Genomic DNA, 16564 nt, shown 5'->3' with positions numbered 1-16564 from the left:
TTCCCTTGCCATAACAACTCATTATTACTCAAGCATGTAGACCCAAAGGCCCAAACCACTGGCCTGGGAGCCACATGTAGCTCGCGACCCTCTACTTTATGGCTTATCATAGTAGCCTTGAGTTATGGCTATATGCACAGCCTACAATATGCCATTTGCTTTCCAGGTCATTCACTAGTTCTTGGGCTCCAGTTTTGGCCTGACTCTCCTAACTACCTAGTAGACACTGTACATCATAGTCAGAGGCACTTCACACTGCTCTATGTTCGGCAAGCAGTGCTTATGTGACCAGTCAATCCGAGAGCAGGTGTCATGCATTGGTACAAATACATACCGTAGATGAAAAAAACAGCTCTCCTCCGCAGGATTGAATCAATCCTCATAAATATAAGAAGGTGCGGCAAAGAAAATACTCGCCACAGATGTGTTCCTGTTTTTATGCTCTGCTTCCCACTGTGCTGCTTTTTAGAAGATGCATTTTATTTATGACATTTTTGGAAGTAGTACATTGGTAGTTTACCAGACTACTAATGCATATTATGCATTAGGTACTCACACAATTTTGGAAGACCAAAATCATGGCCCGGGAACTAGTGGATCCAAGGGACAGCAAGCAATATAAGTCTTCCTCCAACCTCTGGCCAGAATTGTGCCCCAGGGCCAGAGGGCTACTTTAGCATTCTCTACTTTAATGTAGCTCTTAACTTTCATGCAAAGTTGACAGTGGCCCCCCATGACTGGTAGTCAACTTGAAGAACATAAGAAGATCTACACCTGGTCCTTGTCCTGTGATAGATTTTATTTACGTAACATAAGGCTGTGCTTTTTAATGGGTGCTGGACTTCTTTTTCTTGTATATCAATATGGCTCACAAGATATACAAGTTTGGGGACCTCAGATGTAGACCTATTTGCTCTCTATTGTGGCCAGTCTGCTTAAATGCTGTGGATTGAATGATTGAACACGTGGGACATTCATGTGATTTTGACTTTCCATTGTAATAGTTTTTGCTTTTTGCCTCTTCCACAGCCATTCCCTGTGGAACCTTTAACTACAAATGTGCAGATGGCAGCTGTTTGAAAAAGAGTAATCCAGAATGTGACTCTGTTGAAGACTGTGCGGACGGCTCTGATGAACAGAACTGCGGTGAGATCTGATCGAGAATGTATAAAAACTGAGATGCCATGAGATATAACATAAGCCTCCAACATATGAATTTAAAGGGGTTGTCCCGCGAAACAAAGTTGGGGTATACACTTCTGTATGGCCATATTAATGCACTTTGTAATGTACATTGTGCATTAATTATGAGCCATACAGAAGTTATTCACTTACCTGCTCCGTTGCTAGCGTCCTCGTCTCCATGGTGCCGTCTAATTTTCAGCGTCTAATCGCCCGATTAGACGCGCTTGCGCAGTCCGGTCTTCTCCGTGTTGAATGGGGCTGCTCGTGCTGGAGAGCTGCTCCTCGTAGCTCCGCCCCGTCACGTGTGCCGATTCCAGCCAATCAGGAGGGTGAAGGGTGAAGATCCCGGCGGCCATCTTCGCAAGGTAAGTAAGAAGTCACCGGAGCGCGGGGATTCGGGTAAGTACTATCCGTTTTTTTTTTTCAACACATGCATCGGGTTTGTCTCGCGCCAAACGGGGGGGCTATTGAAGAAAAAAAAAACCGTTTCGGCGCGGGACAACCCCTTTAAGTATTATTACTTTATAAGGTTTGGTAATGCTGTATTTGGTGACATTTCCTTGTTTCTTCTCAAAGGACAGGGTTTTCTCCCCTATTGGGTCAAGTTGTACCTCATCTCTGAATTTGAACACTTGACATTTCTATGCAAACTGTAGCTACTATAATTATTTTTCACAATGTCCTTGTCCTATTTTAAGGAAAGTTTTATTCTGTCCTATTAAAAATGGTGGAAGGAAAAAAACCTGATCATCTAAATGTAACATCATAAATGCAATCTTCATTATATAACAGCAGTAACTTGAATGGAGATAAGTGACCCACTGGCAAAGTCAGAAATGGGCAACAGAGAGACCATTGTTTTTCACAACACAAGACTCTTGTGCAAGAATTATCAATGGACCCATTGTTCTCCAACCCCTGCCGGGACACCTCTCTCATGGCCTCACTAAGGGTCCTTTAACACATAGTGAGAAAATATTCCAAAGAGCGAACCATTTGCTTTAAAATACAGTCAGTTTACACATGCAGATGATCACTTAAATTCTTGTCATTTGCTCAATCACTCGATCGTTGGTCTTTCAGAGAACTGTTCCAGTCAATGGAAACGATCGAACAATTACTGATTTTTACGTCTGTGTAAAATGAATGACGAATGATTTGCACAATGCAATGATTTTTTGAATGATAATTGTTCCGTGTAAAGGCCCTAAGAGTGGAACAACATTGGTGGCAGTAGGAGACAGGTGGAAGGACTGCAGTGAGCTTAAATGTGCTATGTAATTGCCTCTTAAACATGGCCATACATAGTCGAGAGCTTAGATAGATACCCCAAAAACAGAGGGTCCCTCTGCTCTCAGGACCTCTGTGCAGCAAACCATGTTACACAGGCAATATGTCTGACCCTACCCACTGGTTTTAGCAAACTTCTGACATGTCACATTGACATACCAGGAGGTTTCATTGATGATTCATGCGCTTGGACTTCCACTCACTAATAGAAAATAGTCCAATTCATGACTTTAACTTAACCATCAACATTGTCTCTGAGATCCCGAAATTTCCAAGCTAAACCCAAAGGGGATTGTGCTCAGAAGACTATGAAGGCCCCTCAATCCAGAGTCTGATGGAAATCCTGGCACATGTGACATGTCTCTGAGAAATATTAGTTTGCTAAGACCCATCTTTTGTATTTCCTCCGACGGGAAATTGACTTTCTCCTTCTTTCCCCAGACTGTGGTTTACAGGTCCTGGGAAGTCGAAATGTTGGAGGAACTCAGGCACAAGAAGGAGAATGGCCATGGCAGGCTAGTCTACAAGTTCGAGGATCGCATATTTGTGGAGGGACCTTAGTGACAGACAGGTGGATCCTAACTGCAGCTCATTGCTTCATTCATGATAGGTAATAATATACAGTGTCCTATTCTTCCACATTTGCTTTCTACATGACAGTTGTGGTGATTGATCAAACTGTTACTGTATATAAAGTATCTGTCATCAGAACGCTGTTTTTGGGCACTGCATTTTAGAATAATACATTTTTCAGTATGCATGCATGTGCCAAGAGTTGTAAAATTAGCCAAATTTACTTAATAAAGCATACATTGTTTATAAGTACAAAATACTCATGAACATAGATGCCATCCAAGAGTGGCATAAGGACAATAAGTGTAACTGACATACCTAATTTATCACCTCATGTGTGCCATTCTATAGATTTTGGGCAGTATAAAGCCATTGCTGTTGTCTCCTAAATGTGTACATTTTATGACACCACTAATAAAACCACCCCTTATGTTTACAAAGTGGCTAGTATCACACATTATCTCAGGGTTTACAAGGTAGATGTTTTTTAGGTAGTGAGTAGCGATGCTCGAGAGTTCGTTTCGAGTAACGAACCCCATTGAAGTCAATGGGCGACTCGAGCATTTTTGTATATGACCCATGCTCCGCTAAGATTTTCATTTGTGAAAATCTAGAAAACCCAAGAAAGTGATGGAAACGACACAGAAACGGATAGAGCAGGCGAGGGGCAACATGCTGGGCTGCATATCAGGTTCCCAGGTCCCACTATTAAGCCACAATAGCGGCAAGAGTGCCCCCCCCCCCCAACAATTTTTATTTCTGACAAACCCTCATTAGCAAGGCACACCTTAGCTAAGCACCACACTACCTCCAACCAAGCACAAGCACTGCCTGCGGGACACACCGCTGCCTCTTCTCCTGGGTTACATGCTGCCCAACACCCCCACCCCACACGACCCTGCGTCCGCAGCGCACACAAAAGTGCCCCTGTGCAGCCTTCAGCTGCCCCCATGCCACACGCTGGCCTCATAGCCACATCACCCTCATGTCTATTTATAAGTGCGTCTGCCATGAGGAGGAACCGGAGGCACACACTACAGAGGGTTGGCAGGGCCAGGCAGCGACCCTCTTTAAAAGGGGCGGGGCGATAGCCCACAATGCTGTAGAGAATCGATGAGAAATTGACGTTCGATCTTCATTCCAATGCTGTGCCACCTCCGTCAGGAGCTGTAAACGTGGGCATGAGTTACATAGCAATGGGGAATCCATGTGCCCACACAGTATTCATTTTGTCTAGGTGTTGCATAGCTCAATCGGCACTGCAAGGGGAAAGCCATCTGCACTCTGCCCCCTACCCAAGTCAGTCAGTGTCTTTGTGCCAGACAGGTCAAACACCGCGATGGGAACTAAGTGTGCACCAACAGCATAGGTGGGTCCTAGGCAACCCAAGACATGAACAATAAATAAATCAGAGCGGCCAAACATGGCAGACTTGCACCGCGCCCACGACATAGGCCTCGGCCCACAGCTTCAGCAATGCTAGGCAGGAAGCAGACTTTCACTGCACCCAAGACATAAGCCTCTGCACAAACCCTTAGCAATCGCGGGCCTACTGCGGACGCCAATGCTAGCGTAGCTGTGAACGTCTCATTAGCGCTGTATTGCTCCTCTAGTTTGTCCCAATGCAGTGCCCCGGATAGCTGAGCTAACGTGAGATAAAGTACAGGTTGGCTTCGGCCCACACTCCATGCCCTAGTCAGTCTGGCCTTTTTTCATAATCACAGGCAGGTACATCTCCGCTCTGGGAAGTCTGTGTGGACTCACAGCATGGGTGGGTCCCAGGAAGCCACCAACGGAACATAAATAAATCCCATTGCAGTGCCCCGGATAGCTGAGCTAACGTGACATAAAGTACATGTTGCAGCCGTTCTGAGGTTTCCACCTTGCTTTCAGGCCGGACCAGGGTTTGGCGGTGTTCCTACCTCTCCTGGAGCTGAGGGTTGTGGTGGAGGCAGGAGTGATGTCATTCAGCACCTGCTGCTGACTAGCTCAGCTGCTATTTAAGCTGTGCTAGCTTTGACCTCTGTGCTGGTCAATTCACTGCAGTTCTATGCTGGACAGTGACGGTGCAACACACAGAGGTGGAAGCTCTGCATCTTAAAGCTAAGTGCTTTGCTGTTTTGGTTTGGTTTTTGTTTATCCTTTTGTTTTGTACTAGGGCTCCCAGACAGGGACAGGTCAGTGGCCCAGGCACGACTGCAGGCTTGCACTTTTCAGCGCGGTCGGTCTGCCAAGCAGGGAGGGCCCCCTCCCGGACTAGGGGAGTATAGGGAGAGACTTTCCCCATTTATTTTGGGTTTTCTTTGCACGGTTGTGCCTTTCATTTATGTTATTGAGGTTGCACGTTTATTGAACGCAACAGTACAGGTGGGCTTCGGCCCGCACTTCATGCCCGAGTCCGACTCGGTTTTTTTAATTAATAGTCACAAGCAGGTACAACTCCCCTATGGGAAGTCTGTGTGGAGTGGACCCACAGCATGGGTGGCTTCCTGGAACCCACCGACGGTACATAAATAAATCCCATTCAGTGCCCTGCACAGCTGAGCTAACGTCAGATTAAATAAAGGGGGGCTTTGGCCCACACTGCATGCCCCAGTCATACTGGGGTTTTTTATAGACACAGGCCGGTACAACTCCCCTATGTGAATTCCGTGTGCACCCGCAGCATGGGTGGGTCCCAGGAAGCCACCGGCGGTACATAAATACATTCTATTGCAGTGCCCTGCACAGCTGAGCTTACGTCAGATTAAATACAGGTGGGCTTTGGCCCACACTGCATGCCCTAGTCAGACTGGGTTTTTTTATAAATAGACACAAGCAGGTACAACTCTGCAATGGGAATTCCGTGTGCACCCGCAGCATGGGTGGCTCCCTGGAACCCACTGGCGGTACATAAATACATCCCATTGCAGTGCCCTGCACAGGTGAGCTAACGTCAGTTCAAATACAGGTGGGCTTCGGCCCACACTGCATGCCCCAGTCAGACTGGGGTTTTTTATAAATAGACACAGGCAGGTACAACTCCGCAATGGGAATTCTGTGTGCACCCACAGCATGGGTGGCTTCCTGGAACCCACTGGCGGTACATAAATACATCCCATTGCAGTGCCCTGCACAGGTGAGCTAACGTCAGTTTAAATACAGGTGGGCTTCGGCGCACACTGCATGCCCCAGTCAGACTGGGGTTTTTTAGAAATAGTCACAGGCAGGTACAACTCCGCCATGGGAATTCCGTGTGCACCCACAGCATGGGTGGCTCCCTGGAACCCACCGGCGGTACATAAATTAATCCCATTGCAGTGCCTCCCTTAAAGCTGGGGTAACGCGAGAAGAAATGCAGGCTGGCTTCGGCCCACACTGCATGCTCCAGTCAGTCTGGGTAATTTACATAGTCACAGGTTGGTACAACTCCGCTATGGGAAGTCTGTGTGCACCCACAGCAGGGGTGGGTCCCAGGAAGCCACCGACGGTACATAAAAATATCCCATTACAGTGCCGCCCTTAAAGCTGAGGTAACGTGAGAAGAAATGCAGGTTGGCTTTAGCCCACACTGCATGCTCCAGTCAGTATGGGTAATTTACATTGTCACAGGTACGTAGAACTGCACTATGGGAAGTCTGTGTGCACCCACAGTATGGGTGGCTCCCTGGAACCCACCGACGGGGTGGGTTGAGTGAGTGACAGCATATTAACCTGCCATGGACAAGTTTGTCCTCCACAGCATTGTCTGGCTGCCGGCATATTTGTAGTGCTTATGGCGGTTGCGCCTGTCCTACTGCGATTTTGCCGATGGCGATTGTGCCTGCCTTGTGGCGATACTGCCTATGGCGACCATGTCTGCTTTGAAGAGTAAGGAGTATTGGATTTTTGGCTTTTACTGTGAATTATTCATAACATTGCAGTACCCCGAATAGCTAAGGTAACATGAGATAAAATGCAGGTAGGCTTCGGCCCACACTGCATGCCCTAGTCAGTCTGGGTAATTTTTTTGGGGGGCCATGTACGTTGAGCACCGCGATGGGAACACTTAGTGCACCGATAGTATGCACAGACCCCTGTAATACTCCTGTAACAAAGGAATAAGCTGACCCCACTAACAGTTATGTTGCAGAAGTCTAGGGAGACCCTATTAACACTTCTGTAGTAACAGTATAGACAGACCCCAGTAACATTTCAGTAGCTGCAGTATAGGCAGAGCCCAGTATCAGTTACATTTCAGTAGTAACAGTATCGACTGACCCCTGTAACATTTCCGTAACAGCAGGATAGGCATAGCCCAGTATTAGTGGGATTTCAGTAGTCACAGTATAGACAGATAGACAACAATGCAATGCAGGCTATATTGCGCCAATGTGAGTTTCCCTGTATGGGGGTCTGTCACCGTGCGTGCAGTTTACAGCAGACACACAGCGGTGTAAAAAATTTTTGAATTCTTATTGGCCTGCAGTTGGAGTGAGACAGCGCAAACTGCAGCCAGGAAAAAAATTATTCGGAAGACTGCAAGCACGCCTAGCTGTGCAATAATGAGGTACTACAACTACCAGCAGCCACGGAGTTAAATGCAGACGGTCATAGATAGCCCTAAACAGGTGCTTTTTTGGGGTACTTGTTGACAGGATTCTACAGTAGCACTGTCCCTGCCTCACCAATACTGCCCCTATACTCTGTAGAATTGCCTGCAGACTGACAACGCAATAGTCTGCAGAGCCCAAGATGAAAGAAAAAATTTGGTGCAAAGCTGCTCCTAGCAGCAACAACTGTAATTCACACGGTAAGATGTGGCCCTAAGAAGCACCGTTGGGGTTCTTTTACACTACCCACTGTCCCTGCCTGACCAATACTGCCTCTATACTACGTAGTACAGACTGCATCCTGAGAACGCTATAGCCTGCACGTCTGATATAAAAAAATATATATATATTGTGCAAAACTGCTCTCAGCACCCACAACAGTAATACACTAGGGGAGCTGTGGCCCTAAGTAGGACCATTGGGGTTCTTGCAGACGCTAACACTCTCCCTATAGCAGCAGCACTCTCCCTAATCTCTGCCAGCGTGTGTCTGAGGCGAGCAGCGGGCGGGAAAGATTTAAATACTTGGCGGTCACCTGATCTCGCCAGCCTCTCACTGCAGGGGGGTGGGATAGGGCTGGAACCTCACTGGAGGAAGTTGTAATGCCTTCCTTGCATGTCTATTGGCCAGAAAATGGCGCTAACATTTCAGGGAAGTAAATGTTATTGACTTGAGTAACACATGGTGCTCGTCTCGAATAACGAGTATCTCGAACACCCTAATACTCGAACGAGCATCAAGCTCGGACGAGTATGCTCGCTCATCTCTAGTAGTGAGTGATGCCCAATACTGCAATAAAACATTTCTTATCTTTCAGTGTCAAAGTGTCATTCAGCTTCACTCAGTGTGCTTATAATACAAACTAGACAGACCAGTCCAGCATGTTCCTTGTATCTATGGTGCATGGTGTCACTACATAGTCTACAGCAGTGTTAAATGCTGCAGGTTTGACAGCTTAGTTAATTTTTCACATCTGATTCATGCTCAGTTTGTTGCATATACACTCATTGTCAAAAAAATCACACCCCTAGAAGTTGTTGGAAACAAATAAAACATTCTCTGTGTGATTGTAACGTTGAAAAGGACAGTTGATTGCAGAAAACTGACCCCTTGAAGGGAGGCTCTAGTACCCTGTTGTACCTCCTTTAGCTTGGATATAAGATGTGATACAAGCGGGTATGGAACCTCTAGTACCCTATTGGACCGCCTCTAGCTTGGATACAGGATTTGATATGGGTGGGCATGAACGCTCTAGTACCCTGTTGGACCGCCTCTAGCTTGGATACAAGATGTGATACAGGTGGACATGGAGGCATACAGGTTCCGCATAGTATCCTGCATCATTACACTCCACATTTGCTATAGCTGAACTTCTAGATCATTCATACTTGTAGGCTGTTGAAGTTGGCATCCCATATGGTCTCACAAATATTCCATTGGCGATAAATCTGGTGATCAGGCAGGCCACGGAAGTGTGGTAATGTTGTGGAGGCATTCCTTTGACACTCTTGTGTGTACGACTGAGTCTTGCCATGAGAGGAACACATGTGGCTGCAGGATGTCCTAAACATATCGCTTAGCTGTCATTGTCCCTTATACCACTACTAGGGTTGACCAGCTGTCATATGTGATGGCCCCCCAGACCATCACACCAGCAGTGGGGGCAGTGTGCCGCTTCACAGCAAAGGCAGGATTGAGGAGCTTACCCCTGGGTCTCTAGACATGAACACGGCCGTCATCAGTGCCCAAACTAAACTTGGATTTATCACTGAAAACAACCCGGTTCCACTCAGTAGCAGTCCAGCTCGATTGTTTACAACACCACTACAAACAGAGCAAAGACAATACATTTAATGGGTGCTGTGAGACAGACCAAATGTCCTTCAGACAAGCACCTGGAAATGGTTCCAACAGACACACTGCTTGCAATGATGGTGCCACCTGTCTCTAGATGGCAAACAGTGAAACAGTTGGCGCTGCTGGCGCTTGTCAGATGCTTAGATGGTCCTCTCTACTGGTAATCTGTCGCGGGTGTCCTGAGTCTTATTGCCTTGTATGCGTTCCCTTGTGCCTCTTAATAGTCCAGTCAAAATGACCCAGGTGGAGGGGGAACTTGTCAATACGACAATCCAACTTCTCGCATCCCAATAATGTGTCCCTCCCAGACTCTGGTAATGGGGTGAAATCTCTTCTCTGCGTCGTAGAGGCGTCTAGTGGTCAACAAGCTCTACACAAGCGGAAAAAGAGGTCACTACACACAAGGAGCCTCCGAGAGACTTTTATAGGCCAAGGAGGGGGGGGGGACACTTTTAGGGCCTCAGATGACAAGACCGTTCATCTGATCACACCACAACTCTCATCATTGGTATATCTGCCTGAGATGTAACTGTAACTGCAAGGAGAGTTTTGCAGCAAAACGACACCTTCTTCTAGGGGCTGGATTGTTTTATTTTACAAAGTGTGTATATTGCATAACTCCCTCAAACTTCACCTATTGCAATAGAAATTGTAAAGCCTGCAACCAAATCAGTTATTAAAGGGAATGTGCCATGTATTTGATATTAGTTACATATTTTTTAAATATTGTATCTTTGTTTTTATTTTTACAAACTTCTTCAGGGGAACAAATTTGAGGCATACACATCCATCCTGTATTTTCTGTAAAGACAGAGTAACAGGGTGTGCATGTGCTTTATGGTGGCTAAAATAAATGGAAGTTAATTGTTACGTAAATGTCATAGATTCAGGAGGATGGAGTACATCCCCTTCCACCGGAGACCAGGATATGAAGGGAGCTGCATATAGAGTCTTATCTGTATGTCTAGAGCTGCTACCATGTCTTCTTTAAGCCTTCAGCAGTACAATAGAGCTGTCATTAAATCCTCTGCCCTTTACTGACCCTGTCCAAGTCTGTACAGCAAAGCTGACAAGTGAGCCGCATTAATAAGCAAATATGGTATCAGCTTATCAGGCCTCATACAAAAACAGAGGGAAAAAAGGAAAAACTAGCCTTGTAAAAACATTATCCAAAATAAAAAAAATATCTTCAGAGGTGTAACAGTGGAGGTGCTGATGTTGCAATCACGCTAGGGACCCCCACGTAAGAACATGGCTCTGTAGTAGATTGATAACATGTGATAAGTGTGATAACATTATTAATGGAGCCATCTCTCGAGGAAAACTTCAGTCTTGTGTATAGATTGTAGTTTTTTGTACAGCACAACATGCAATTTTTGCTTTACAGTTCTGGAGCTTCAAGCTGCGTATTATAATTTGGGTGACATTTTAGGAAAGAGAGAAGCAGATAACTAAATAGAGAATTTAACAGGTTCTTTCCTTTAGAATATGCCCTTTTTTCTTCTCTTTTTGCTAAATCTGAATGCTAATATCTATTCTGGAGAATATTTAATGAAACAACCTAGGAAATTTCTGATGACGTTAATCAAAAATTTATGAACCCCTTAAATATTTATAAGGTCAACAGTGTCTAAACAGTCATCAACTGCATCTTCATACAATGTACATCCCCAGAACACAATTGGTATATTGACAAAGCATTTTCAACAGTAGAAAGTGGTAACATCAGCCAACCATCTAATGTGTTTAGTGGCCTCCCAACTTCCCCCGTTGGGCAAAGATCGGTCTTATATGCTGAATTTCCACATGCCTGATCGTTTCTTTCTAGGAGAGATAAGCCACAGATTTTCTCCTGTCCTCTGACTTATCGCTCTCTCCATTGAGTTCTATGGAGCTGTGTAAACCTGTAAGCAGCAATTTCCTTCTAGTTGTGACATAATAAAAGCAGTAATTCCAACTTTTTTTCTGTGTGAGGACACCAACCTTCTCCCAAAGGCTGGCTGAAAGAGATTCCTGACCATCAAGACATCCGCACAAGTCATCCTGCAGGCTATTCTTGCAGTTTGCTTGGACTTATATCATAGACATTGGTTTCATGACCTTCAAAGATATTTTCTAGTGCTATGCACACAGAGATAACTACTTTTTAAAATTTGGCATGAAGTGATAAATTATCTCTATTGCTATGTGAAGGGAAACAGGGGATTTGGAGTTCTGTATGAGAAAACCTCCAATTAATGATATTTTAAGAACTAATCAGTGAAGAACTGGAATTATTTGGAAATAGCAATAGGTACACTACGGAATGAAATAAAGCATGCAGGGGGTGGACAAAAATAGGGAAACGCCATACAAAATACATGGGATTTTAATCATTAACACTGACCTTCCTTTTTGACCCCTGCTTGGCTGAGAGTTTTCTTGCCAAATTTGTTTACTTCACCTCTTACCATCTGGCTCCCAAAATCACCCAGAGCAGGGTAACAGCAACTGAGTGGCTCAAACCCCTGACCAATGGAACCTTGTTGCTCGATCAGATGATCACTTTTATCGAGCAGCATCTGTGTCATATTACCTGCACTTAAAATCAGTCTCTACATTGTCTTGTTAAAATGATTTATAATCCCATGTAACTTAAGGCATGCATTTCGTATGGTGTTTCCATATTTTTGTCCACCCCCTGTATATTTAATATAATTAAGGCCTTAGGCAAGGATAATGATTTAAATTACATTGCTAATGCATGTTATGGTTTGCAGTGGAGCAAATTTTAACTTAGCCCACTGTCTTTGGTGGCAACATTGAACACAGTCCATCATTAGTTCTACTGTAAACATTCTTAGGATATTTGGTTCTTGGGAATACACTTCTTCTCTTTATCTATATGGTAAAAGGAACCTGTCACCTGTCTAGGGGGGCTTTTAGACGGAATGATTATTCTTCAAAAAAAAGGTTCTAACGAGCAAAAGTGAACGATAATCATTCAGTCTAAATGTCAGCCAACGACCGAAGAACGGACGATAATCGTTTGTTTTTTGCATGTCGCTCATTGTATGCGGGCATAAAAACCATCATTGACTTATCGTTCGGTTTAGGCCGCTTCCACACGGGCAATTTTTCTCATGCGATTTTGTCGCAATGCGACAATGCGACAGATTGCATGTATGTAGAGCCCATGCTTTCCTATGGGTTCTTCCACACTAGCAATGTTTTTTAGTCTGTGACATAGCAAGACTACAAAATCACGGCATGCTCTATACAGCCAGGATTTGCGAGGTTTTGTAGCCCATGTTTCCCTATGTGTTGCATCGCATGAAAACACTTTTTTTGTGCGGTGCGATGCAACTTTTACAGTAGGAAATTCTACTGTCCAAGCCTTAAACTAAGCCCAAGCTGCCTAATAAAATAAAAACACCTACATACATCATCTAAGAAGTGCTGTCAGCTCTGCCAGGTCTTCTCTCAGGTCCCCAGCACTTGTCTTCAGGCATCTCTTCTGGTCATTGGCGCTCAGCCAATCAGAGGCAGTGTTTCCTGGAGGTTGGGATCCCCAGCCAGGAAGAGATGCTGAAGACAAGTGCCGGGAACCTGAGAGAAGACATGGCGGAGCTGACAGCACTTCTTAGCTGATGTATGTGGGGGGGGGGAGGTTGTCGGGAAGGGGGGGGGGTTGCAGCTAGGGCTTATTTTGGGGGTATGTCTTATATTTCAAGACCCCCCACACCCCGAAAATCCTTGCATGTGGTGCTACAAAGTTGCTCAACTTTGTAGCACCAGGTGCGACTTTGTAGCTGCACAAAATCGTGTTTTTGCCGTGAGAAAACGCAGCAATATAACATTGACCACCAATGCAATATCGCTGCGATTTTCTCGTTGACCAAAACATGTGACTACTGCAACTAATCACTGCCTATAGAAGGTCTCTGCTGTGGCCAATGATGTAGCAATCACATGTCCTGGTCAGCAGAAACCAGGAAGAACAGAGTGGTTGTTAAGCAATTTTAAGTAATGGGAAAAACCCTTTAAGACTCGGCTTTTCTATGTTAGATTATAGTATTTACTACCTGTGTGCTTTGGGTCATGTGAAATTTCTTGCCAGCTCTCTAGAATACATGTTTATTATATCGATTTCCTTATTGTGTATAATATGTGTATTTTTCAGTTTCGCTACCCCTGAAGTTTGGACGGTAATCTTAGGAAAGGTGCGCCTTAGTAAAAGTAGCCAAAAGGAGATGGCATTCAAAGTTACACAGCTGATCCTCCATCCTTACCACGATTCGGACACACATGACTATGATATAGCCCTTGTCCAGCTGGACCATCGTGTTCCCCTCAAATCTCCACATGTCCAACCTATTTGTCTTCCTGCCAGTACCCACCATTTTCCTATTGGTTCAACATGTTGGGTGACAGGTTGGGGGGCAACAAATGAATATGGTAAGTCAAGCACATTTTCTAAATATTTATCATCAGAAAAACAAAAAAAGGAGCAAATTGGTTATAAAAGAGTTGTGTATTTGTAGTGAGAATCGGTTTAATAACAGAGCCAAAAAGTTATAACTAGAGCTTTATCTATATATATATGTAAACCCTGTTATTGTGGATCTTCCTATACCTTCCATATACACCAATCTGCCATGACGTTGAAACCACTGACAGGTGACATGTATAACATTATCTCATTACAGTAGCAGCTGTCAAGCGGTAGCCTATAGTAGGATAATGAATTTTCAGGAATGGTTTGAGGAACATCACAAAGAGTTCTAGGTCTCCAGATTACCCGGGTTTCAATCCACTGATGGAAATGTGGGATGTATGGAAATACAAGTCTGATCCACAGAGGCCTCACCTCACAAATTATGAACCACGGAAGCCTGCTGCCCCGTGGCTGTTTCATACTGAAATGCTATAGCGTTTCAGAATAAATTTACTTTGACGTGTGTTTCGAGCTGAATTTCGAGTCACAGGAGCAAGCTATGCTGACTTCTTCCTGCTCACTACATCCAGAGCCATGGCTCTCCTTCTATACAAAAACAGGAAGAGGAGCTGTCAATCTACAAGCAGCAGAAGGGGAGAAACCGGAAAAATAAAGGCATTCTGCAGGATAGAACGTGTGTTCAGTTTATTGTACAGGTCATTACGGATGCGATGATACTAAATGAGTGCCAAAAAAAATCAAAGGAATAAAAAACAAAGAGGGGAAAGTCTGCGGAAATGTTTTTTTTTCTCATTACAACTTTCTTATTTTTTTTTTTTACATTTTGTATTTCCTTATAAAAGACTTGAACCTGTGGACATTGGATCGCTATGATAATACATTGCAGTTCTTCTGGACTGCAATGCATTATTATTATTAGCAATCATAGGCCATGGCAGACTCCGGATGTCCGGTTCAACGCACCGATCCTCTGTGATCACATAGCAGAGAGCCAGTGACGTCACAGTGCCCTACCTCTGTAAACCCTTTTCAGCATTGATCGTGGCATGTAAGGGGTTCACAGAGGGAGGCTAGCTGTCAGTCACAGATGGCTCCCGCTGCAGCTTGTGCAGCCATGCTTCCGAGCCTGCACATCTATAGGACGTAAACTGACGTCCATTTGCAGAAACTGCTTCTTATGCTGGATGTACGTTTATATCCTGTGGCGGAAAAGGGTTAATAGATTTGCTGCACCTTACAGAAAATAAGGGATTTGCTGCTAACAATTTTGTGCCAAATACCACAGGACACCGAGGTCGATGTCCATGCCTTGACAGGTCAGAACTATTAGGTAGGTGGTTTTAAATTTATGGTGGATTGGTGTATACATTATAGTAGCGGAGAAGCCAAGTATAAGAGTAATTCTTGAAGACACCAAGTGTGTTAGCAATGACTCTGCACCCATCTGAACCAGACTTTGTACTTCTAGGTCCAAGCAGCGACATTCTCCAGAAGACTGACCTTAGATTAATTTCTGAGGATATTTGCTCTTTCCTTTACCACTACCAGATAAGTCCAAGAATGTTCTGTGCCGGGTATTCTGATGGGACTAAAGATGCATGTCTGGTATGGCATTTTGCAAAGGTTTTAAATCTTAGTACTCAAATTCATTCATTGTATTTTAGTAGAGATGAGCGAGCGTACTCGGAAAAGCACTACTCACTCGAGTAATTTGCTTTATCCGAGTATCGCTGTGCTCGTCCCTGAAGATTCGGGCGCCGCTGCGGCTGACAGGTGAGTCGCAGCGGGGAGCAGGGGAGAGCGGGCGGGAGAGAGGGAGAGAAAGATCTCCCCTCCGTTCCTCCCCGCTCTCCCCTGCAGCTCCCCGCTCCGTGCCGGCACCCGAATCTTCAGGGACGAGCACAGTGATACTCGGATAAAGCAAATTACTCGAGCGAGTAGTGCTTTTCCGAGTACGCTCGCTCATCTCTATATTTTAGCCCTTTGATATTATGTAGCAGTGTTGATCCAGAGGAAGGTAAAAACCACATGAGTTAGAAGCCAATTTTTCCTTATTTTAGCATTTTAAAAAATTCCTTCCTGACTCCAAATCTGAAAAATCCCCGGATCACAGGCCCTTCTGAAGTCACCTAGTTAAATAGCGTAGCCAGGGCTTCTCAAGCTTTGTCTACTGAGGCCAGAATGTGGTAATGCCAATCTATGCTACATCAAATTGGTGCAGCTGGAGAAATATCTGTACAGATCAAGAATCAGTTCTGTACATTGTGTCCATGAGGTAATTACCGTATATACCGGCGTATAAGACGACTTTTGAACCCCGAAAAATCGGGTCTGAAGTCGGGGGTCGTCTTATGCGCCGGTAATACAAAAAAAAAAAAAGTGTAAAAAAAAAAAATTCATTACTCACCTCCCCCGGCGTCCTGTCGCGCTCCGGCAGGATGTCGCACGCTCCTCGTCCCCGGCGCAGCATTGCTTTCTGAATGCGGGGCTTGAAATCCCCACTTCCAGAAAGCTAGTACACACGCCGGCAGCCATGACAGCATTGAATGGCTGTGATTGGCTGAAGGCGCACGTGTTAGCAATCACACCCATTCAATGATGTCATTGAATAGTGTGATTGGCTGAAGCCACGTGTGTTTTAGCCAATCAC

The 16564-nt window shown here is 44.9% G+C and overlaps 1 protein-coding gene across 2 annotated transcripts in view; it reads left to right on the top strand.

The window, feature by feature from the left end:
• TMPRSS6 (transmembrane serine protease 6) overlaps window positions 1-16564 on the top strand; it is a 104738-nt gene that overhangs the window by 86408 nt on the left and 1766 nt on the right. For both annotated transcript variants that reach the window (XM_066594570.1, XM_066594569.1), the window contains 4 exons: window positions 1030-1146; window positions 2917-3085; window positions 13639-13913; window positions 15383-15519. In XM_066594570.1, the coding sequence (XP_066450667.1) occupies window positions 1030-1146; window positions 2917-3085; window positions 13639-13913; window positions 15383-15519 (698 nt within the window). The remainder of the gene's footprint in view (window positions 1-1029; window positions 1147-2916; window positions 3086-13638; window positions 13914-15382; window positions 15520-16564) is intronic.

This window comes from Eleutherodactylus coqui, chromosome 3 (assembly GCF_035609145.1).
Source record: "Eleutherodactylus coqui strain aEleCoq1 chromosome 3, aEleCoq1.hap1, whole genome shotgun sequence".
NCBI lineage: Eukaryota > Metazoa > Chordata > Amphibia > Anura > Eleutherodactylidae > Eleutherodactylus > Eleutherodactylus coqui.
This window is presented reverse-complemented; position numbering and strand designations above follow the sequence as displayed.